Source organism: Poecilia latipinna, unplaced genomic scaffold (assembly GCF_001443285.1).
Source record: "Poecilia latipinna isolate Pla-1442-1.1 unplaced genomic scaffold, P_latipinna-1.0 Scaffold118, whole genome shotgun sequence".
NCBI classification, from domain to species: Eukaryota; Metazoa; Chordata; class Actinopteri; order Cyprinodontiformes; family Poeciliidae; genus Poecilia; species Poecilia latipinna.
In genome coordinates this window covers 155,854-179,181 of record NW_015112734.1, presented here as the reverse complement: position 1 = coordinate 179,181, position 23,328 = coordinate 155,854, and the positions used below count along the sequence as shown (strand labels likewise).

Below are 23,328 nucleotides of genomic sequence, written 5' to 3'. Positions count from 1 at the left end.
AATTACCAGCTATTTACTAATCAATGAATGCAACATACATAAGCACAAACACCGCAAAAACACAAAATCTTACCAAGTATTTTTTGCCTATTTTCTAGAGCAAATATCTTGGTACACATGAAATAAAATAAAACTAATTTACAAGTAACTTTTCAGGAAGATACAGTAGCTTGATTTATGTCATTAATTGGTTGATATTGGTAAGAGTACTAGCTCCACTGGCAGGTTATTGTATTTATAACAAGACATTTTCCTGATTATATATGAAATAATCTTCCTGTGGAAGTAGCACTTTTTAAAAAATTAATATTAAGGAATTATTTACTTAAAATAAGCTTCTATATCTTGCTGAAAATATACTTGAAAGTTATTTTTTATTTCTAAACCAGACAACTAAACTAGACAAAAATATACTTAGTAATATTTAATGTTTTTGCAGTGAAGGTAAGTGTTTATCTTTATGCTGCAAGTCAGGAAATTACTACAACAAAATGGCTCCTGGGTTGAATTTGGCTGCATGTAGTGTAACAAAAACTAATCCGAAGCCCTGAAACAATATTTCATCGCAATGCTTTTTTATTTTTTTAAACCAGGAATGCCATTGATTGTAGAGAGCATTGCATATCCTATCAAAGTCTAGCTTTCAGATGCTAGACTTTGATATATATTCTAAAAACTTAAACATCACAAAAGAAAAAAATGACAAATTTAACTGTCATTTTTTAAAAGTTTGATCTCTGGAGAGAAAATGCAAAGTTGTAACTTCATTTTTGTAGCAGAACCAGCATGCGGTCATGTCCCACCTGTCAAGAACTAATAGCTAAAACTGAAATTTCACAAATTTATACCCTGTGACAACAACAAACTCAGTCAGCAGTAATCTCTCCTTCTGGTTCCTCACTGAAGACGACCAAACAGCAACGAGATAAAAGCAGAATTACGTAAAAACATTATTTTCATCTTCAAAATCAACTCCAAATGCCTCCGAGAGCATTAAACAGATTTAAAGGTAGGTTTCTTTTACACATAATTACTAAAGGTAACGACGAACAGTAAAATTTGTCACCATTCTTACAATCTTACTGGCAAATCACCCGACTTTGAGCTTAGTGTTACTTTATTTAGGGCTCATTTCCAACCAAAAAGCACAAGAGTCTTAATTCAGGATCAGAGTTGCTTTTATCCTGAAAGTCGACCATCAACATCAACCATGTGACATCCTGTTGCTTACAGCAACTTTAAAATCTGAATTTTAATCAGGTTTTTGTAAAACTGTAAGCAGTTTACCATCCTGATGAAACTGAATCGTTCCTGAAAGGAGCCACAAGCGGGGAAACGATAAATCCTACAACAAAACACCTTTTTTTTATTCAACACTATCCTCGCAGTACATCAGACTTTTTAAAATATTTTTCCAGAAGTTCATACCTGTAGATATTATATGCATATATTGCACAACATTTATATGTACATCTGAAATAAATATAATTAAATAAAAAAAATTCTATCCACTTATATACTTCTTTTTTCTCTTTTTCACCTTGCAATAAGCTTGTTTGTCTTTTTTACTCTCTCTCTCTGGTTTAGGTTATGAAAAGAACAAGGCTGGAAAATATAAAATAAAAATTTGCAGAAGGAATTAAGAGAAAAAAACGGTGATGAAAGATGCTCAGAAGAGCTGAGGAAATGGTCATGTTGGTTTAATTCCTGCAGTTTTCAAGTGTAAGTAGGTACAAATACAAAGTTAATTGTATATGTTGGATCTGAAATGTACGGCGGAGTAGTAGGGCAATAAGAAAAGACTAAAAATTAAAATAAGAATAAAATTGAAATAATATGAGAATAAAGTCAAATTTTGAGAGTAAAGTCATACAAGAATAAAGTCAAAATAATACGAATAAATTCATAAAATTAGGGAAACAAACTCATATGAGAATAAAGTCATATTACAAGAATAAAGTCATATTATATATTATTTCAACTTTATTCTTACAATTTCATGGGTTTAATCTTGAAATTATATATTTTTTGTTTTCTTAGCGTGACCCTAATACTCCGTCGTAGAAACATTGGTTTTGATTATTTCTCAGATGAACTGAAAACACCTGTGAAACTCCACAGTCTTGGTCACCAAATCCAAGGCTCTCATCTTTACTTCGAGACATGAAACTGTAAACTCTGGAAGGATTTAAATGGCACTCTGAGGATGATCGCCGTCAAATCCTTCTTTTAAAACCAAACTGAGGATCGGGGGGGGGAAGGGGGGAAGCGGCAAGAGCCTGGGCTGCGAAGGGTCTGAGACGCTCTGGTTTTACTGGGCTCGCTTTGGCATCAGATCAACACCTGCGCTGATTAAAAACACCTCAACGTCTCCCGAATGTGGAGGAACTCGACGGAAACACGTTCAGTAAAATGTGGGGACCCCACCTGCTGCAGCGTCGCAGACTCTTTCCAGCCCTTCTCTTGTGATCATCAGCCAACAAAAAGGAGCAGGAAGAGGAGCGAACAGGATGCTGAAGTTAGGATCTGAGGACCGGAGGTCCGGCTAAAGGAGCGGAGGGGAAGATGACAGCAGGAAGAGGAGCTGAGTCAGCTTTAACATGCACAGTCCTGATGGGGAGGGGTGGACTGCTCTGTCAGCTGGGGCCCCTGCTTGGCCCCCGTGACGGCGGGATCGCCGGCATCCAGACTCTCAGACATCTTTTCACAGATGATGTCGACGAGGCGTTCGAAGGTCTGCTTCACGTTGATGTTGTCCTTAGCGCTGGCCTCGAAGAACTCAAACCCTGCAGGAGAAGCCACAGATTCTCACTAAAGATCATGTGTTTTCTAGGCACATGGTGCCATTTTATAGCACAATCAAGTTATAATCAGTTGCTAGTTTCTTGCATCATATTGAAAGCAGTGGGGGTGAAACTCACCAAGATGTTCTGAGAGCTGCCGGCCTCTCTCTGCGTTCACCACCCTCTCATCCTCCATGTCACATTTGTTTCCTACCAGCAGCACCTGGGCGTTGTCCCACGAGTACGTTTTAATCTGAGTCGACCTGGGAAAACACAGCCAGCTTTCAGCGGAAACTCAAGGCTGAAAATGATTCCTCTGACGGCCGTAAGCATGACAGGGCAACACTTAAAGAGCCAAGAAACAAAAACCTCATCACGGATGAAGGATTCAAAGATTTTTTTCCACAGTAAAACATTTATTCTTTTCTAATATGTGTTTTCTCTCAGTCCAAACACCAACCATAACTCAGTTATGCCTTACAGAGACATTATCAACTTAAAGATGACCTATTATGCTTCCTTGAACAGATTAGGTTAAGGCTGTGGGCTAAACAAACATGTTAATGATTTTGCAAAGAATTATTCTTAGATAGTGTGATTTTAGTCTGCTCTGTTTTGAGCGGTGTTAGGGCATCTTTGTCACAAAAGAACAAAAACATGCAAAATATAAATTTTGCATTACAGGTTCCCTTTAAAATGTTCTGCATTTTATTAACAAGAAAGAAATATTGTCTGTTTCTGAAGGGAAACCCATTTTGTGGCATTAATTATAAAGAGTTTAACCTTCACATTCCTCTAAAGAGACTTAAGCAACAAGCATCCTGGACATCGTCTGCTCCTTGTTCTTTTTACAGCAGGTCTCTTATTCTATTTCCAGACTTTCCTGACAACACTTCATCCATCATCCACATGCACCTCCCGCTCACAAACAGGAGTCATCGTACATTATTACCGTACAGAAAAAAACAAAGAAACCCTGTCCTTGAGCCAAAAACGTACCAGTCCTGGACGGCGTTGAAGGACTCCTCGTTGGTGATGTCATACATGAGGATGAAGCCCATGGCGCCTCGGTAGTACGCCGTGGTGATGGTGCGGTAACGCTCCTGACCCGCCGTGTCCTGAAAGCAAAAACAGAAAGGAACCACTCCTCTATCAGAGCTTTATAAAATGTTGGATTAGCTGAGAATGTTTTCAGACATCCAGATAAAAGTGAGTCTAGAGCAGAATATAAAGATTTAAACTAACACTGTGTTAGAGGAGATATGCATTGATAAGGTATTAATATCTGTATTGGTCCTGATATTGATAAAAATCCTAGATCAGGAATCAGTGAAAATGTGGCCAATCTAATTCAGTCTAATTCTACATGTTGTGCTCTCAGCAACTTCACACTTTATCATTTATTTTACATTTACAATTCCTAATTGCACTTTCTGAAACATTTGAAAGAAAGTTTGTTGCAGTTTATGTTTTATATGTTTGACTAAGATACTCAACCTATTATTTCAGTTTATTTGCTGTTTACTTTACATTGGTTGTTTCACTTTTAATTTCACTGACTGAACAAATAAAAGTTGTGTTGTTTTTACATGTTGGACCAAGCTTGTAAAGCTACTGGTGTTTTTAAGTGTGAAGTACGGGTGTAGAGTTGTCAAACAAATGCATAATTCAGTGCATTTATGTTTGTATTTTAAAAAAAGCATCTATTAAAGTCAATTCAGCACTGTTTTTCTGTATCGGATTAATATATATCGATATCGGTATCAGAATAAAAAACATGGAACGGTGCATCTCTAAGTCAGAATTGCTAAAATGATCAGAAAACTTGATTAGCAAGTGAAGCTGTGAATTCAATTAAATTCAAATTCAGTAATACTTTATTGATCTTAAAGGGAAATTAAATTTCTTTGTAACTTGGAAAGAAGCAGCACAAACCTGTCCATGAATCTGAATTAGCAGAATGATTTCTATAAAAAGGAGTCCATGAAATCATTCTTTCCTGTGTTGGTTATATCTAATAAAAAAAGTGTAGATATCACAATGGCCACAAATGAAAAAACATCTGAAAGAACAAATTGCAGATCAGGAACTGCAAATAAAAGCTTCATTTCTGCTGAGGAACGGTTCAGGATTTCTAAATGTTTTCAGCAAAGACCAGGAAGTCGAGCCCCACCGGGCTGACATATAAAAGGAATATGTAGGTTTATTGTTTGTATATAGTTCTCTTCTTGAGGACTTCAGGATTTTCCACAAGCAAAAACATCTTATGAACCAGCGGGCAACGCATACAGACAGAAAGGCTGCAGTAAATACAAATTATTTTCTGTAATAAATCCTTTTCTTGGTTGTTTTAATGACCTGGAAAACTTATCATGCCAGAAAACTACCTGAATATCAAGTGGAGCGCCGTGTCACGAGGTGAAAGTGACAACAAAAAGACTCAGAGATCAGAATAATTAACATTTTTTAAACATCCAACAACTGGTTTTGGAACCTACAATATGCTTTACATGGTCTTGTGGAAAAAGGAAAATAAATAGAAAGAGATACAAAAACCAAGTTGTGTTTTTGTGGCGGTGTCTGACCTTCATGGTGTAAATATACAAAGCTGGAGTTTTTGTCCTGCTGCCATTTAGATCCACTCTCGGCGCTGTAGGCTGCTGAGGATAAGAGCTTCAGCGCTTTACCTAATGGTCAGTGTAGGTAGCGTGGAGTGGTGTTATATAAACTCATATTATAAACAGAACATTCCAGAAAAGCAGGACACACACTGAAAGTGAAAATACTGCATTAATATCATGTACAATACATCATCTAGTGTTTTAACTTAATTAACTTAATCTATAATTTAATGTTTAAGTTAAAAAATTGATTTGATTTAATCATCCTTTCTTAAATTATTGTTTTTATATAAATCTTTAAATACATGTAGCTAGTTAAGATTGGTTAATTTAAAAAAAAAACTTGAATATTAGTATAAAATTGGAATAAAAATAATACAATCCTCTTAAATGTGGAGATTTTATGTATTTTATGTAGGATAACTGCCAACTGTCCATTTACTAAAGGTTAGGGATGACAAATTTCAAATTATCAGAATTAAATAAACAGATTTATTCAAAATCTCTGGTCCAACATTTATATTTTCATGCCAGCATGTCTTATAAACACGATCGTAATAAACAGGAACAGACTGCAGACACCAAGAACATGAAGGTAAATCAACATGACAGATCAGATTTGCATAAACTGCAGTAACTGCATAGCAACAAAATTATAAAAGGAATATGTAGGTTTATTGTTTATATATTTCCTGTCAAGCCTGCTGACGGGTGGAGTGGCGGTGTGTCTGCTTTTTGTGATGTGACAGAGAGGGATGTGTAGTATTTAGGGGAAAATTAATTTTCTCCAATTTAATGCGTCTCTGCTAACCTCAGTGAACCTGTTTCCTCTGCAAGCTGCTCTGAAATGTTTACACTTGAGCTCTAATAACAAACACATGTCGGATGCAAAAGAAAACATCGTTCTGTTTGCTCCATATGTCATCTCAGCTGGCCGCGGCCTCTTATTGTTTTTGGGTTGGTTTATTATTTCCTCCATATCCGACCTGAGTGGAAACGCTGCAGAAGAGGCAACGTTGGTCTGCATAACTCTACTGCACCATTGCCTCACTGCGGTTTACTCTCTCTGAAATTTCACATGAAATATTATTTTCTAAGTGATCAGAATGAGAGGAGAAGAAGCAATCATAATTCAGACGTCTTTTTGGCTCGCATTTTCATCCAAGCAGAAAAAGAACAAAACAAAACATCAACTTCCTCTCATGTGAGCACCAAACCTTTCATTCCTGCTTGCAGAAACTCTCTCTAGATGGCGACTTGCTGGAAATATAACTGCAAGCAACTAGTTCACGATCTAATTAGCAAACACAAAATTCATACATTAGTTTCTGAATATATCACCACAGGATGTCGAATCTGTAAATTACTGAGAGGATAATAAAGGCTCAAACAGCAAACACATTTAGGAAAATAGATTTTTGCAGAAAAACAACTGAAAAAAGGTAAATCTACTAACTAACTAAAGATGAACTGAAGTCAGTTTTTAAAAAGAAACTAAGCTTTTTAATCCTAAAAACCTTTTTTGTGTGTATTTTATGAATTTATCAACATTCTGTATTAACTTTATTCGTTTTTTTTATTGCTATGTATGTTGAATTTGTCATCCGTCATGTATTTGAATGATTTCTACTGCATGTGCGTTTTAATGGTGGATCCCAGGAAGAGTAACTGGGTGTAAAGCTCAGCTAAATAATAAATAACAATCATTTCTTAAAGCAGAGCTGTGTGACTAAAGCAGCCCACAAACATGACCAAGATTTATCAGGATGAATGTGACTAAACTCTGTGCTCTAACCAAACATTAGATCAGAATATCAATGACTTTGAACTGGTCCATTGCTTTGCGTTTTGCCTCGGTCTCACCCAGATCTGTAGTTTGATCCTCTTGTCGTTCCTGTAGATGGTCTTCACCTTGAAGTCGATCCCCACCGTGCTGACGAACGCCGGCGTGAACGAGTCGTCGGCGTAGCGGAACAGGAAGGAGGTTTTTCCCACGCTGCTGTTGCCAATGATGAGGATCTTGAACATGTAGTCAAAGTTCTGGTCAGAGGACTCTTTCTGTCCGTAGGTCGCTGTTGCCGAGGCCATCTGGAGGAAACGAAGAAACAGAAAAGCTTTGATGGAGGACGATGCATTAATCTATGGTGTGATGTCTATAAAAAGAAAGGGCTGCAACATTTTGGGAATTAAAAGAAAATCAAGACAAAACAAGCGCTTTTAATTTTTTTTAAATAACAGATTTAATGAGCCCTTTTTGTCGATGTGAAGCTCCTGTTATCACTGCAGCACAGCTTGCTGCAACCAGAAGTTAGAAAAGCGGCAGTCTGAAACTCCCTTGTTTAATTTAACACAAAGATACATATAATTTAGGGTTTATTTAAAAAACAGTACAGATTGTCATTTTAACACACCCTCAAATCTTCTATTTTGGAATTATAATCAGTTTCAATTTTATTCCAGTTTTCAATAATCTCTAGGGCTGCAATGAACAATTATTGGAGTTATCGATTATTTTATTGATTATGTTGATGATTACTTGATAAATTGGATAAAAAACTGGCATATTTCATTTAATCACTTATGCTTATACAATACATTAATAGGAACACATTAAAAAATAATTAAAGTCCTTTTTAAATACAAAAATTAACATCTTATTGCCTTAAATGTAATAACATACCATTCCTCTAGTGAATGTTTGATCATTTGTAGCAAAGGATGAATCTGCAGCAAGATAAATACTTATAACATCAGCATCTGAAAAGCTCAGCCCTTCCAGCGAGAATAATCTGATGATTATTTATTCTATTAATCGATTAATGCAAAATTATTGGGTTTTTTTTTCTTTTACTTCAATACAAAATGTATTGTTGTACAGTTTTGGCTTAATTACTGCTGAATATGTTGTTCTTTTGACAATTTGATTATTTCCATAAACAAATCATCCCAATTAATCTGATTAATAATCTCCCTCTCTATTTGCCTTATCTCTTGCTTTTTGCATTTGAAGCTCTGCTTAAAAAAGTGGCTTCAATCAGAACAAAATGTGAATATTTGTAATGGTTTTCATCAGGAGTAAATACCAAAGTCCTTGTAGGAAAGAGCAGTCTGAAGTTGATTACCAGATGGAAGGACTGATGACCGATTCTTTGAAATAATGGTTTTATGTTGGTGTGATTGATTTGGCTCAAAAAATGTAAAGTTTGTTCCCCGTTTGTCCAAGTTTCTGAGTTCAGATGAGATGTGAGATTCCTGCAGCATCTGTTTGACTCAGCATAAGAAGTGGCAGTGATTAAATATCTGGCTATAGCGGTTGTACATTTTCTGCTTGGATATTAATCAAAGCAGTACTTTGCAGAGTCAGGGGGGGAAAAAAAACACCAATCTGAGATTTGTTATTGGTAAAACCATGTGGAGCGAATAAGTCAAAGTCAAACAACGCAGCATCATCCACTGCTCAGATAGCGTGCTTGGAGATTTACACAGACGCTGAAATTAGTGTTTTTATAGCTTTCGGATAATTATTTTGACCAACTGTGGACAGAGACATGGCCGATTTGTGGGTTGTTTTCAGTTTATGTGAATTCCACAAACTATTTGGAGGAAGTTTCATGCTTGCAGCTAAAGTTACAGCCCGTTGAAGCGGTAGCCTGAACGCTACGCTAACAATGACACCACTGATAGCCACCTTTGTGACGGCGGTAACTTAAGAGTTTTTGGTCAAACAGCAAGTAAGTCCCTCAAACAGTAACCCAATCCGGCATGTCTGCTTTAAATACTGTGCCATGTTCTCTTGGCTCTGTTTTCTTTCTGGAGGGGGTTGCAACCAATATTTGGTATGTTTTTAGGTTTTTGGTTTGCTTTAAATTTGATTCTCTGAGTTGGTTCCTAACATACCTATGGCTAATGAGGACCTTTGTAGATAGGGGAAAAAGGAGGTGTAAACTTCTGCCAAAAAACTCAGAAATTGTTAGATTAATCTGGAAAAATAGTTTCAAAAGTCAAAAATCTTTTACTTTAATTTCCAAGTAATTTACCAGAAAAATTCAGAAATTTATTTCAAAGTTTCTGCATATTTTCTATCAAATTTTCTACTTAAACTCAGAAATTTCCATGTTTTTTTTTTAGAAACTTTCTGCTGTTGAGTATAATATAGCAGATAAAAAGAGTTAACAAAAATTCACTATTGGCCACAGCGGACATTTTGCCTCCAGCGTGAGACAGAAAACAACCACAGGTCTCATCAAACTCCAGATAAATAAATAAAAAAAGTCTGATTTGCTGTTGGTAAGATGTGAGCATGTAAACAAAAGTGCTGAAGGTTAAAGACCTAGTTAAATCCCGAGAGAACTGCAGGACTCAGAGTCCTTCTCTATGTTTAGACTGTTATCTCAGCTCGGCTGCAGAGGAACACTAGAACTCACAGCCAATAAGGCACAAACAAAACAACAGCTCCCATCTCACAGCCTATCAGCTTACACCGAGGAACAGAGAAATGCTTGTTAAAAATTGAACAAGACCCTTTCCCAACACACTCAGGCTGAATAAAGGTGAGAAACAACCACCTGCTGCAACCTGAACTGCACTGAGGTGTAGGGCTGAAACGATTAATCAGATTAATCAATTACTGAGACAATTACCAACTAATTTAGTAATCAATTAATTATTAACTGGAGAATACGGACTGAAACTAGGCCATTAGATGAGACAACACACTCAAATCAGTAATTAAGCCCAAACTGTACAAAATATGTACATTTTCCATTTAAGATCTAAAAAAATCTTGTTTGTAAAATGTAAAAAACTATGCTATGTGAGAACTCCTCACATAGCATAGTTAAGCTTCAAATTCTGCAACTAAATCTCCTATTATTCACATTTTGTTATCCAGTTATTAATCAGATAATCCCAAAAATGTTGCTGCTCATACATCATTTGGTAAACTAAAGGAACGCATTTAAGGTAATAACATTTTGTCATTTACAAAACAAACTTAATTGTTTATTTGCATATTTTTTGTTTATTAAAAAAACACTTTTGTTTCCACAGTGTCTGGTGTGAAATCAGAATAAACTTTTCCTGTTTTAGGTCAATTAGGATTACAAAAAATGTTTCTATTTGCTAAATGCCAGAATAATGACAAATCATTTTCTAAGGCAAATTTTTATTACTCTTTTTATGTCGTTTTATATTGTGTATATTAACTTCTGGTTTTAAATATTTTGATTTTACTCTGTTGACATGTTTTTTTTTTTTAACATGTTTGAAAAAAAAATCACGAAATTAGCATATTCTCCCACAGCGATCTCTTCCAAGCGACTGCATGAACAGGAGTAAAACTAATCTATAATGAGGCAGCAGCGTTTCTGGGGAACAAATTTACTGGATTTGATCGAAGGCACAGTTTGGTGTTTAGTTTCTACTTCGGCCACCTTTACTAGAAACCCATGTACTCATATTACGATCGTCCTTCTCCTCTCTGCAGATTTTCTGCCTATAACCTCCTTTATTGACATTCTTTTTGAGCTGACTCAGTGATATACCAGTCAATATCAATAATTATTGATTAGGTATTTTTGTTTGTTTTAAAAATCTAAAATGCTTCCAAACAGATGGGGTGACCATTCCTGTTTTATCCACAGTTTTCACGCACTGTTGCTTTTTTATGTGTAAGCTGTTAAGCGGCACATTGGTGAAAATCTAAACTACTGCTGTGCAAGTTACTACAAAGGTTGTTGCTAGGTAACCAAAGAGTGAGTGAGTTGCTTAGTAACCAAAGAGTAAGTGAGTCAGATTCCACAAAGCGCCAAAATGTGAGGGAAGGAAGTATTGAACAGAGCGACTGAAATTGTTTTCCAGTTTATTAATGGCTTCTACTTGTTGGGGTCTAGCTAATTTGTCTGTGAACATCTTTTTAGAAAAGTTGGAAATAGCTAGCTTATCTCCTCCCTCCTGACGTGCTGATCAAATTACAGACTTTACCTGTATTCACGCCACATGATTTATATCATTATGTCATAAACAGCGTTTCCCTTTGCACCGGAGCAGCCTTAAAAACACGCAAAAGACGAGATGCTAGCCAGTTTTTTTCCATACATGCTAGGCGTTGTTAGAACCGTACTTTCTCCATAAAGCGATTTTTGATATTTCTAATCGTATTTACTTATTAAGTGTATGAATGTTAATCGTCTTACCTTATAAAAACAGTTCGCTGCTAATCCGCGGTTACACCGAGAGCTGACGGTTACTATGATTGACGGCTGCTATCCATCGCCGCCATTTTTCCTCATTAAAAGTTATAAAATAAAATGACAAGTTTAGTTTGCATCCTTGTCAGTTTGTGCAGCCGACCGCGCAGCACCCTATATCTGTCATGGGGTGTGAGGTTGTTGATGGTGAGGAGAGACGCTGAGACCCAGGTTATGGTGATGATGAAGATTTAATGATGATAAAGCACACAAACAGTCCAAGGCAGGCAGCACGGCAGGAACAAGCACGCAGCTAAATACCGGTAGCAACTGTCAAAACGGACTAGACGGGACAAACACAAACCAGGACTTTACAGTTCTACTGGCGAGTGAGACGGAAACATACACAAACGACGAGGACCCGACGAGGAACACAGACAACGGGAGGGTTTAAATACACACGGGGTAATCAAGGGAATGAGACACACCTGGGGAGCAATCAACGGGGAGGACAGGACAGAGACTCACAGGGAAACAGGACTGAACACAGAAAACTCAAAAATAAACACAAAAACACGGATCGTGACAATATCCAGTTTTAAAGTGAAATCAATTAAATAGAAGGGATATTAGACTACAGATGTCTGTTTTTAGACTAGCTTTAAAAACTGACGCATTGGTTGTTTCGACGTCCATCCGTCATGGCGCAGTGGGCGGAGTTCTGGAGAGCGTGACGTCACGTGCAAAAGGTCCTTGATATCGATGTGTCTGTAACGTGATGTATTGTTATTGATTTATTGTCCATATTATTATCAAGAATGTTTTGACTTCTTTCCCTAAAAATGTGACATACTCCAGCTTTCTACACAATATTAAAGACATTTAGCCTTTTTAAGAAAGTTTGAAATGTAACTGGAGCCCAAACCAGCAACTTTTCTGTTGATCTGGCAGCAACTCTACAAACCTGAGGTACTGGCTCGAAAATCAAAGCTAAGCAGAGATTACAGGGGTTAAAAATAATTGGTCACTTCTGCAAGTCTGGATGTCATGAAACACCATCGCAGACTCTTGCTGCCTTTCAGAAGAGGCTGTTCAGCATGAGCTGTGCGGAGAGATTACTGCAGCCCTTTCTCTGCCTCCCTGAGATAAGCTGCAAAGAAGAGAGCTGCTTTAACCTCCGCTAAACTAAAATTTGATACAGAAGCTCAGAGGCTTCGCTCATTAATCTCAAAGTAATTAACAAATTCTCACCATGCAAATGTGTTTCAGGCTGCAGGATTCTGCAGCTTTTATTTGGTTTTTGACAGTAAGCTAAAAACAGGTGAGATTTTTTAATTCCTCTTATTTAGTTAATGTTTGGAGTATTTATATTATTGCTAATTTAAAAGCACTTTACATGAATAGTCATTCTTCTCAAGACTTTATTTACATGTCAGGTTGCAACCAGAAAGCACTATTTTACTGCAAAATTATAATGTAATAGCATCTAAAAGTGTGACAGTGCTAATAGCTCATCAGTGTGTAGCATATTCCTCTTTTCTTTCTGTTTTTATTACTGCACTGAACTATTTAATTTTGATGAGTTGAATCATAACCTTGCTTTTTTATATGAGGCGTTATAATCTTTCAATAAATCATATCAAGAGTGTAACACTAAATTATTTATTCAATTAGAGTAAGCTCAGAATCTGCATAAAGGATTTTGCTGAAAATGACGGAGAAATATTAATTAATGCTTTTAGTTTACCTTGTTAGACAGCTAAACAATCTGCAGTAAGTGGCCCATCAGACTGAGATTAAAGTCTGAAGGTCTGATGAGTAAAAACAAGACAAAGAGTCGAGTCTGAATGCCAGGAAAATCGTGACGTGAGAGTTTAAACTCAAACGGTGAAACAGACACTGACAGTCGCTGCTGGATCTCTGCTGAATGTTAGGAGAGAAAGAAACAAAGACTGAAACTACCTGGGCTTTTAGCTTAAGACGCAGAGCAATGCAGGTAATCGGTTTGCTAACAAATTATGAAAAATATTTAAAAATCTCTGCTTCCGTATGCATTGAATTTCCCATGTATAAATGATTACATTGTTATGTAAAGTGTTTAAATAAAACGGCAATTTCTGTTTTACACTATCGACAAACTGGAGGCGCACTGATCTGATATTAATATCTGTATTGGTTCTGATGTTGAAAAAATTCTAGACCAGGTATTAGTGACAATGTTCCTGATCCATAAGTGCAGATCTATTGAATCTAGTTCTATGTTTTCTACTCTCAGCGACATCATACTTTATTTATTTTACATTATACTCAGATTTCCTAATTGTACTTTCTGAACCATACAGTTTATTTTTACACATCTTTGTCAGTTTCAGTTTCTTTATTACTTATACTCCTAATTGCGCTGACTGAACAAATGAACAAAAAAGTCGTCGTTTTTACATGACCAAGCAAGTGAAGCTATTGGTATATTTAAGTGTGCAGAGTTATCAGATAAATTTGTAAGTCAGTACATTTATGTCTGTGTTTAAAAAGACAAACCTTTTAAGTCAAATCAGCACTAATTTTCTGTATCGGAAGTGAAAAAAGTGGATCGGTGCATCCCTACTTTAAACCAAAGCAGGTTTCCATAACCATTCCTCCTTCTTGTCTGATTTTCTTTATGCCATCCTCTAGCCAAAGGGAGTCCCTTTTATTTTCTTAATCCAATCATGACTAAGAGTGTTGTTTCAGTGCAGGACGTTGACATCATCCAGCTCCCCTCTAAACCTGTCACCTAAAGGAGATTGACGTCCTGCAGGAGCTGGATTGATCTGGGTCTGAGCGGCGCTGCAGCCGCCTGGTCGGGCTGACTGCATCAGAATCAGCTGGCTTAACGCAGACACTCAGATAATCCACAGCTGATCCCGGATCATCCAAACACCTTCTCCTTTTAAGAAAGAGGACTCACTAAGATGTCTTCAGTCATTTCCTACTTATAATTTCTTCTTCTTTTTTGTTTTTGAGTCACAGTGAAGTGGCATAAATTATCTAAATCTGATTATGAACTAATGGTGACAGTAATTAGACCCACCCAAGTTTGACTGCTGCTTAATCTACAGATTCAAGAAATCAACAACAAGGAGAAAGAAGATTTCAAAAAGCAGCACATGCTCAGATCAGTTGAGACTTGAGAACAGATAAGAAACCAGTTATCTATCAGTCTGAAGTGAGTAACAGAGTCAGTTTAAGGCTTCAGGACTCCAGCAGACCACAGAGAGCTGTTAGCCACAGACAGAAATGTTAAAGGGGCTGTATTATGTATGTCAAGTGTATATGCCACTTTATAGCACAATCAAATAACTGTTACCATCAGGTCCTGATTTAGCACCTTGAAATTGGGCCTCTGTCTCTTTAAAAACTCCTGCTCTTTCTGAACCTTCAGGAAGTCATTACATCGCTCCTCTCTTAGTAATATTTTTACCAGTTTTTCACTGAGATGTAGCTCGTATAATGAGCCCAGTTCCACCAAGTGTTTGCTAATTGCTGCTGGCTAGTCTGAAGGAGCTGAGTGGTGAAGACACAGAGGAGAAGCTGCGCCTCGAATGCAGAGCTAGGTCCAACCAGCTGAATGGTTGCCATGGAGATTAAAGGATTTCTGAAACATGCATGAAATAATCAAAGCAACACTATAGGTGGGTTTATGATGAGGAAATAACATTATAACATGATGTAACCTTAAAAAAGCCAATTTTACATAATACTGCCACTTTTAGTATTAGGATTTGACAGTGTGCAGTTTGGAAAAAACGCCAGACTGCTTTAAAAATGATCTGCCTTCTGATTGGTCAGCTGGATTTGCTCCCATCCAATTAGCTTGATACTTTGCAGTCACACACAGAGGTGGGATTAATACACACAGATAGTTCTGTTACATTTTTCATCCATTAACTGGTGCCTATCTCCAGCGATCATTGGGTGAGAGACAGAGCAGGTTTCCATAACCATGAACAGGTTTCCAGTCAATCACAGGGCAACACAAAGACAAGGAGGTATAATAATTATGAACTACGGGCAATGAAGAGAAACCAATTAACATAACATGCAAACTCCATGCAGAAAGACTCCAGGCTGGGATTTGAACCCAGAACCTTCTTGCTGCAAGGCAGCAGTGCTTCAAACTGCTCCACTGTGCAGCTAGAATATAAATCTTTTCTATGCTGTAGATCGTTTTGTATAAATCCACAAACCAGAACTCGTAAGGTTGAGGAAATTTTCAACTAAAGACTGCATTTTCATGATTCAAAGTTGAGAATACTACAATGAGAGACGAGATGTGGCATGACTGTACTCTGTTTGTCAGCTGCTTGTTTTGCTCATGATCCAATCAAACTGGTAATTTGCCCTAACACAGTTTCATGCAGTTTAACTCTGAATTGCTGGTCTTAATGTCTCCATTGAGTTTTATTGCCTGCCTAATATAAATTAGGCATTTTCTAACATAACTGCGTTCATAGTGAGTCACAGTGGATTCTCTGAAGCTACAAAACTAATTTAATGCAGAAGATTTTTAAACTTTAAAATCTATACTATCAGGTTAATCACTTCAAGTCAATTCAACTCACTTCAAACATACTTTATTGATCTCAGAGGGAAATTAAATGTTGTAACTCATTAATTCAGAGTTATTGTAGATGGTGATGGATGTGGGCAGGAAAGATTTCCGTATTAGAGTGAATAGTTTAATCAGTTACTTTATGATTTTAAAGCAAGAAAATAATATTTCAGTGCAGTATCAATTTGGTTTGGATGGGTTGTGGATGGTGTTGGTGCAAAATTAACATTTAGTATTTTGTATTTTTGCAGAAATCAAGTATGTAAGAGGGCAAAAACTGATCCCGGCCCAGGAAAAGGACCCAAAAATTGTGCTCAAGTAAAAGTAGCACAACTTTAACATATTTTTCCTCAAGCAAAACTAAAAAGTAGCTGTCCAAGAAATTACTTAAGTAAGAGTGAAAACATATTTAGTAAAAAGTTTACTTGAATACAGAGTAATGGATCAAATTATCAATCATTTAATACCTAAAAATTACATCATCAGATAGACCAAAATATAAAATTAAATGAACACTTTGGTAATTTAAGGATGAAAATGAGAATAATTCATCCAAGTAACAAGAAAGTGACCAGTTCTTTCAATATAAAATGTATAAAAGTTTAACAAAAACTGCAGGCGAATAAAACATGCTTGTTCTAATTTTATAAGAGTAGCGACACTTCATACTAAAATGACAAAAAGTAAAAAGTAAAATGTATAAAAAAGTACATGTTGTCAAAAACGCTACTGGAGTAAATGCAAATGCGTAAATGTAATTAGTTACTATCCAACTCTGCTAGTCTAGGACAAAAAAAGACTGAATTTTAAATATTTTCCACCAGTTCAGGCTCTAAAAAACTAATAATTTTTTTGGATTTATTGGACTAGAAGTATTTTTTCTTGAACACAGAGTCCAGAAAGGGTTGGAAAACTGCCATCGGGAGGATTAATGTCTTTGTTTTGAACAGAAGTCAGCAGCCAGTGAACGTCTCTGACTTCACATCAAGCTGCTTGTGTTTGCATCTTTGACTAAAACTCACTGCTGCAGTTCATCTGTTCATGCTCAGATCTGAAGTTTAGAAGTAAAAAATGAAGCTGTTTCTCCAGACACATCCCTTATGGCCATGTCAAACTCTCCGTAAACGTGTGAAACAGTAATTACTGATTAATACAAGCAGACAGCCTGTGTTGTGTTAGTCAGCTGCCGTCCTGCTCCACAGCAGCCAGAGACGGTGATTTTCCTCCCGTTTTGTCCTCCAATCACGTGTCTCCTCCTTCTTCCAGGAAGCGAGGGGATGCAGATGAGAGGAGTGGGCGCTATAAATAGACATCCTTTCATTTTTCATCTCTCTTACTCTGAAAACAGCGGCAGCGAGGAGAGCAGGCGGGATGTGGAGGATGTTTTGTGCGTGTGTGTGTGTGTTGCAGAATGCAGGTGAATTCAGCGAAGTTTAAATATAAAAACCTCGCCTCTGTTTGAGGAACACGTTGTGCTGCTTTTGGGCGAGACGTTCTTTTTCCTATTTTTGTCTCTCCACCGCCTTAGTGCAGGTTTGCTCTGCACATTCTGCCTTTAAGGCTTGCTTTTGTTCCTGCTCAAAGGTTGAGCCAGTCGGTCCATTAATGCTTGAATTTGGTCCGATTCCAGTTCATAAAACTGCTGATGCTGAGAGAGATTCAGATGCATTCAAATGTCAGCCAACCCCGTCTTCTGTCTGGCATAAAACCTTATTTAAAGAAATAACAATCTGAAATTTACCAGTGTTTTTATGCGGTTGTAGCTCGCTGAGCTGCCTGATATTTGAAAAGGATTGAGAAAAATTGCATGGATGGATGGATGGATGCTGGTTCTGCAGATAACATCTAGTCCTGCCTGCAGATCCAGCAGCTATGTACGTGCAGAGCATGTGAAGATATTTCCTTTAAATATAAATTCAGTCTTAACCACAGACTGACTCAGCTGACTCAACAGATGCATTACTGTACAATTTGAATTTTTATATTTCAGCCAAGTTTTAAACACAAAAGCCACATTTAAAATTCAGCATTTTAAGTATAAACTGTCTTGTTATCCCTCTCTGCGAACCACTAAACAGATTAATAAATATAATTAATATAAACCTAATATGGAACTAAATGTTTAACATACATCACAGGATCTCACTCCATACGGCTCAGTTTATTGATGATTCATGAATTATGTTTAAAAAAGATTTAAGTGTAAAAGATTTCATGATAATTTCCTACCATTAGAACTGAACGCATCTCGTCTCATTCGTTAGTTTATCCCTATTTAATTTCGGGCCCTGACCCGTTTGGACCAGTTTCAGAAACATCGGAAGGGTTGAAACGCCTTTTTCTTGCAGGATGGGACCGGACAGGCCCGAAGTGCAAGCAGAGATCCATTACAGCCTTCACTTATGCATTCATTCATTCATTCATTCATTCATTCATTCGCGGATCCAAATCAGGCATTTTGCTGCTTGCATCTCCGCTGCTTTTCCACAATGGGAACAGCTGTCAGGGCAAACGCTTTTAATGCTAGTGGTTTTCATCGGAACCATTTTTCCTCTGGTTTTACATGAATAAAAACGCGCAGAGCGAATCCGACACGTGGCGCATTCAGATGTGAACAGTGATGTCGTGTCAGTGCAGCAGCAATAAGGATATTAAAACCTACCTTTGCAGATTTCTATCCGGCTGCTGCTGTCCGCCGTGTTCAGCACCCGCAAACACCAACACTGTCAAGGAAGGGAGGCTGAGCAGCTCTACATCCGGTTACTGACTTCAAAATAAGAGCACTTCAAGCAGCCAAGAAAATAAAGGAATAAGTATAAAAAAACGAACGTTAACATAGAGCAGAGTGAGGCCAGTACGTATATAATTTAGTCAACGTTCTTTTAGTAATTTATCTGACAGTTTAAAAATGGTTTATATTGATTCATCTTCCTAAAATAATAATGGCCTGTGACAATTTTTGCCACAAGAAAAGTGATTCTTTTTTATTTCTAATTTATCTTTTTTGCAAAAATAAGGTGATGATTTTTTTTTCTTTATTTGTCAAATCACTTTTGTAAAATAATTGACTTGGGCCATTATTGTAGGAATGTGATGATAAGGAATAATTAAGGGCCAATCATTTCTCCTTGTGGTACTCCTCAGACAGTCGTCCTAAATTCTGGCACTGTATTTTGTATTTCTTGAAGTATTTGTGCACTTTTAGCAAAAATAATGATCCAGAAGCTGCTTTACTTTGTAAATATAAATACCATTCTCTTGTGCAATTTATACAATCTCCATTACTCCACGGGTTATGAACTCCATTTAATTTCCTAATCTATGTCTGGACATATAAGTCAAACTATTTTACAAATTACTTTCCTGTTACTTTTAAATATTAAATTGGAATGTTTGTTAATAGTTTTTCATGCACCAATTTTTATATTTTGAGAACTAGAAGCAAAATATGAACAGAAAGAATTAATATTTTGCAAACTAAAGCAGTTTGGAAAAAGAGTTCTGCTGTCTTTGTAGAGTATCATCACAGACATTCATTCACATGCTTATTGCATACTAACTTAAAAAGTTTTTTACATGTTAGATTTGTGTTTTAATTTTTTTCCCATGCAGGTTGTGCAAAGTGTAGCTGCACTGTTAAATCTGAATATTTATCTATTTGAATATATTAGAATGTGAATAGTGCAGAATGTAGAGTGTTGTGTGGTCTAGAATGTACTTTTGTTTTCATACACTCACCATTGCAAATGTCATAAAAATTAGGCGTTAAATTACATATATGAACAATATGTTCATAAAACTTATGTTAATATTAAATCAAGAATTGAGTCCATGAGTTTAACATTTATTGTGTATTTTATCCAATCTTAACCAAACTATAAAATCCCACAAGTATGACTTTTTAATACCTATTCCATCATTTCTTTTCTGACAATTTAAGAACATATTTTAGACTTTAAAAATCTGAAATAAAATTATAACATTGAGTGAGATTGTGAAAAGTTCGCTGCATTACTTTCTACAATTTGAAAAGACAGAAAAACAGCGTCTGACTTAATTTCAAATGTAAATATTTTATGTTTTAGTGAGCTCAGCAGTGATTATGTAATACTACCATTTATTTTGTTGGACTTATTTGACATTTGGACATTTTTTGTTGTTCTCATATTATTTAATTGTCATTTTCTTATTTGTAATAAACATGAATTAAATGCTTAATTAATTGCTCAGTTATTAATGTCGCTTATATTTCTCAGCGGTGCTTTGAGAAATGCTTTGTTTTGAAAGCCAAACTCATTTCCTGTGTCACTGTAACGCCGCCATCTTAACTCGGCCTTTGTGAAACTGACATGTGGGCGGGGCTTAAGAGGCCCCGCAGAGGACTGACAGCTCTTCTGACCAATCACGAGCCGCAATGGGAGTCCTGAAACATTCCTCCTCAAATAATGAACCGGTCATTTATTATTGATGAGCGCTGCCGGAGAGGCTGAATTATTGATCAGGAGGTCAGCAGTAACCACTGCTGCGATTTCTACAAAAGCAGACACCGACTTTATGATTCTCACTGTGAGAAATATTACTGCAGGAAAATCAATACCAAAAGAACACTGGAAAGAGCTGAATATAAATCTCAGTCCGTGGAATGATAAAATCTTTAGACCTAATTGCAGAAAAGTTAATGCAGTGAGTTTGACAGATACTTCTTTCTTCCTCTGAAACAGCATTTAAATATGATATATAAAGCCATTAATTATTCAATATATAAAACTTTGTGTCGAATTTCTATCATTTAATAACTCACTTAATGATTTTAACTAGTTTTATTTATTTTTTTTATTCCATAATGGGAGAACACGAGAGGAGGAACTGTCAAAACAGTCAAGTTGTACTTAGAAATATCAATCCTTTTATAAATGTTTACTTTAATAATTTTAGATGCTTTAAAAAGACGGTAAAAACATTAGCAAATTAAACATCTTTTAGTTGCATTTTTCAGCAGCGGTCTGCAGGCGGCGCTGTGGCAGTTTGAGGTTACTTGTCAGAACAGAGGCACAAAACTCAAAAGAACTATTGCTGTTTGCTTTTTTATAATGAACAAACAAAGCAATTATTAAGGTAAATTTATTCAAAATAAATGTTTAAAGAAATCCATCAACATGGTTCAGATTCATGGCGTACTTTTTGAGTCCCCAACTCTTTAGATAATCTTATGAACTTTGGGAGTTTGGTTTGTATTTCACTTTATTTAAGTATTTGTCAGTCTTTGCTATTCATATTCAGTTAATTCCTTAAATTCAATAAATGAACTGAAGTTCATACAAACAAAATAATTTAGTATTTGTTTTGTATTTTTATTCTGCTCTCATGTCTGTGATCCCAGATCCAAAGCGTCCCTCAGTGTCTCGGCTTCCCAAGTTGCTTCCCATCTGCTTGTTAACAAAATAAGTAAATGAATAAGTAAATAAATGCAGAAGTGGTGTTTACTGTTGATCACATGATTCTGTGTGATGCTGTACTATCACTGTAAAAGAAACTGTCACTCTATGCAAACGTGTGAAAATGTTACTACTTAACTATTGAAACAATTAATACTCTGAAGGAACACTTTACATATTTTTTAATATGACTTCTAGTACATTTTAATAAATAGTCAAGGACCCATTCTGGTTACGGTGTAATGATAAACTTATGACAGTTGATTCCCCTCCTTACAAGAAGGTGGCGCTTTAACTTTTTCTTCAGTTGTGTAAAGCTCTTTCCTGCGCATGCGTTCTTTTTTCCGGTCAGCACACTGTTTAATTTTATGTAGTTACCTGTACTGTTGGTATATTCTTTTCGTTTCTTTGATTTATTCAGACGGATTAAGGATAACTGTAATTATGTCCGGTTAGTTAGAGTGGAGTGAGCGGAAATATAAATCTGTGGGGGAACGAAAAGCTACAGAACACCGGCTCAGGTTTTCTCCTGTTCCTTTGCTTTGTTACATGTGACATTCAGCAGCTGCCACTTATGTTTCTGATTAAATTGTCCCAGGTGGGACAATATGTATATGTAACAGTTCATAATAATACCGATTCTAATCGTGTTTACAACAAATGTGTGATTAATTCTACCTTAAAATCCCACAGAATGGCTGAAGCTAATGTTTTACTAGAAAAGCAGCACCTGAATCTGTCTGCGTGAACTTTGACAGACGAAGCATTCAACTCTTAGCTAAATGAAATGTTTAGCTGACGGTCTTTCTTTGGCTCTTTTTCTAAATCTAAAACACGCAGAATAGAGAAATGCAAATTATTCTACAGATTTTTCAGAACACAGTTGCTCTCTTTTGGAATTCCTAACCCAAACTGGACAGATTGAATCTGTACAAAATTATTTAATGGTAGTTTATATAAAATACAGTTTGTGCTTTATTAAACTTTTATTTAATTTATTAAAACTTAATAAGAGCCATTTTAAGGCACAAGAGTGCATTTTAAACACGAGTGTTTAAAATGCACAAGAGTGCAAGAGTGTTTAAGAGTATCTTAAACAAACACTCTTAAGTGTTTAAGATAGTCACTAGACTATAGTGACTAGTGGATAAACTGTTTTTATCCACTAGTCACAAGAAAATAGTGACTAAATGACACTATTTTCTCTACATTGCTGCTTTAAAGAAGGTTATTCAATAATCCTGCTCCTGATAACAAAAGAGATTACAGAAGCTATTTATGACCATTAATGCTCAAGTTCATAATAAGAGTGAAATCCTTTAAGAAATCTCAAAAAATCCAAAAATAGTTTTCTCCAAACCTTTTGCTACAAGGCTCAAAATCACAAAGCTGAAAGAGATTTAGGGGCACCGACCCGTTAGTTCTGTTTTTAAAAATTAAAGTTAAACTTATTGTTCAACAACGACGTCGAGTGAAAACTGGATAAAACAGAAAAGGTCACGCCACCGGTTTGGCTGTATTTCAGATACTTAAAACAAAAGACTAATCAATAATTATCGATATCAACTGACACGAAACGCTCATGTGGTGATAATTTTTTTTAGCCATATTGTCCAGCCCGAACTCAGCTCGTTTTTTTTTTTTTTTTTTTTTTTTTTTAAAAATTTTAGGTTATAAATTTTTTGGGAAAAATTTATAATTTTTTTTTTT

The 23,328-nt window shown here is 36.1% G+C and overlaps 2 protein-coding genes across 2 annotated transcripts in view; one reads left to right on the top strand and one right to left on the bottom strand.

Moving 5' to 3' along the window:
• Positions 1-1,980: 1,980 nt before the first annotated feature.
• On the bottom strand, positions 1,981-18,936 carry rab3ab (RAB3A, member RAS oncogene family, b). The gene is made up of 5 exons (XM_015028250.1): positions 18,846-18,936; positions 7,268-7,492; positions 3,783-3,901; positions 2,922-3,046; positions 1,981-2,786 (listed from the first exon to the last, which is right to left on the bottom strand). The coding sequence occupies exons 2-5, from the start codon at positions 7,490-7,492 to the stop codon at positions 2,596-2,598; spliced, it is 660 nt and encodes a 219-aa protein (XP_014883736.1). The 5' UTR covers positions 18,846-18,936; the 3' UTR covers positions 1,981-2,595.
• A 2,990-nt stretch (positions 18,937-21,926) lies between these two features.
• The window catches only part of mpv17l2 (MPV17 mitochondrial inner membrane protein like 2), an 18,420-nt gene continuing 17,018 nt past the window's right edge, over positions 21,927-23,328 (top strand). Inside the window, exon 1 of the mRNA XM_015028239.1 lies at positions 21,927-22,139. The gene's annotated coding sequence lies outside the window, so the exon portion shown is untranslated. The remainder of the gene's footprint in view (positions 22,140-23,328) is intronic.

Excerpts from the sequence above, each read along its gene's own strand:
- rab3ab (XM_015028250.1), bottom strand. The coding sequence starts at position 7,492 with ATGGCCTCGGCAACAGCGACCTACGGACAGAAAGAGTCCTCTGACCAG. Across the intron at positions 3,902-7,267 it reads GGATCAAACTACAGATCTGG|GACACGGCGGGTCAGGAGCG; the intron begins GTGAGACCGAGG and ends TTTTGCTTTCAG. Across the intron at positions 2,787-2,921 it reads GCAGCTCTCAGAACATCTTG|GGTTTGAGTTCTTCGAGGCC; the intron begins GTGAGTTTCACC and ends CTTCTCCTGCAG.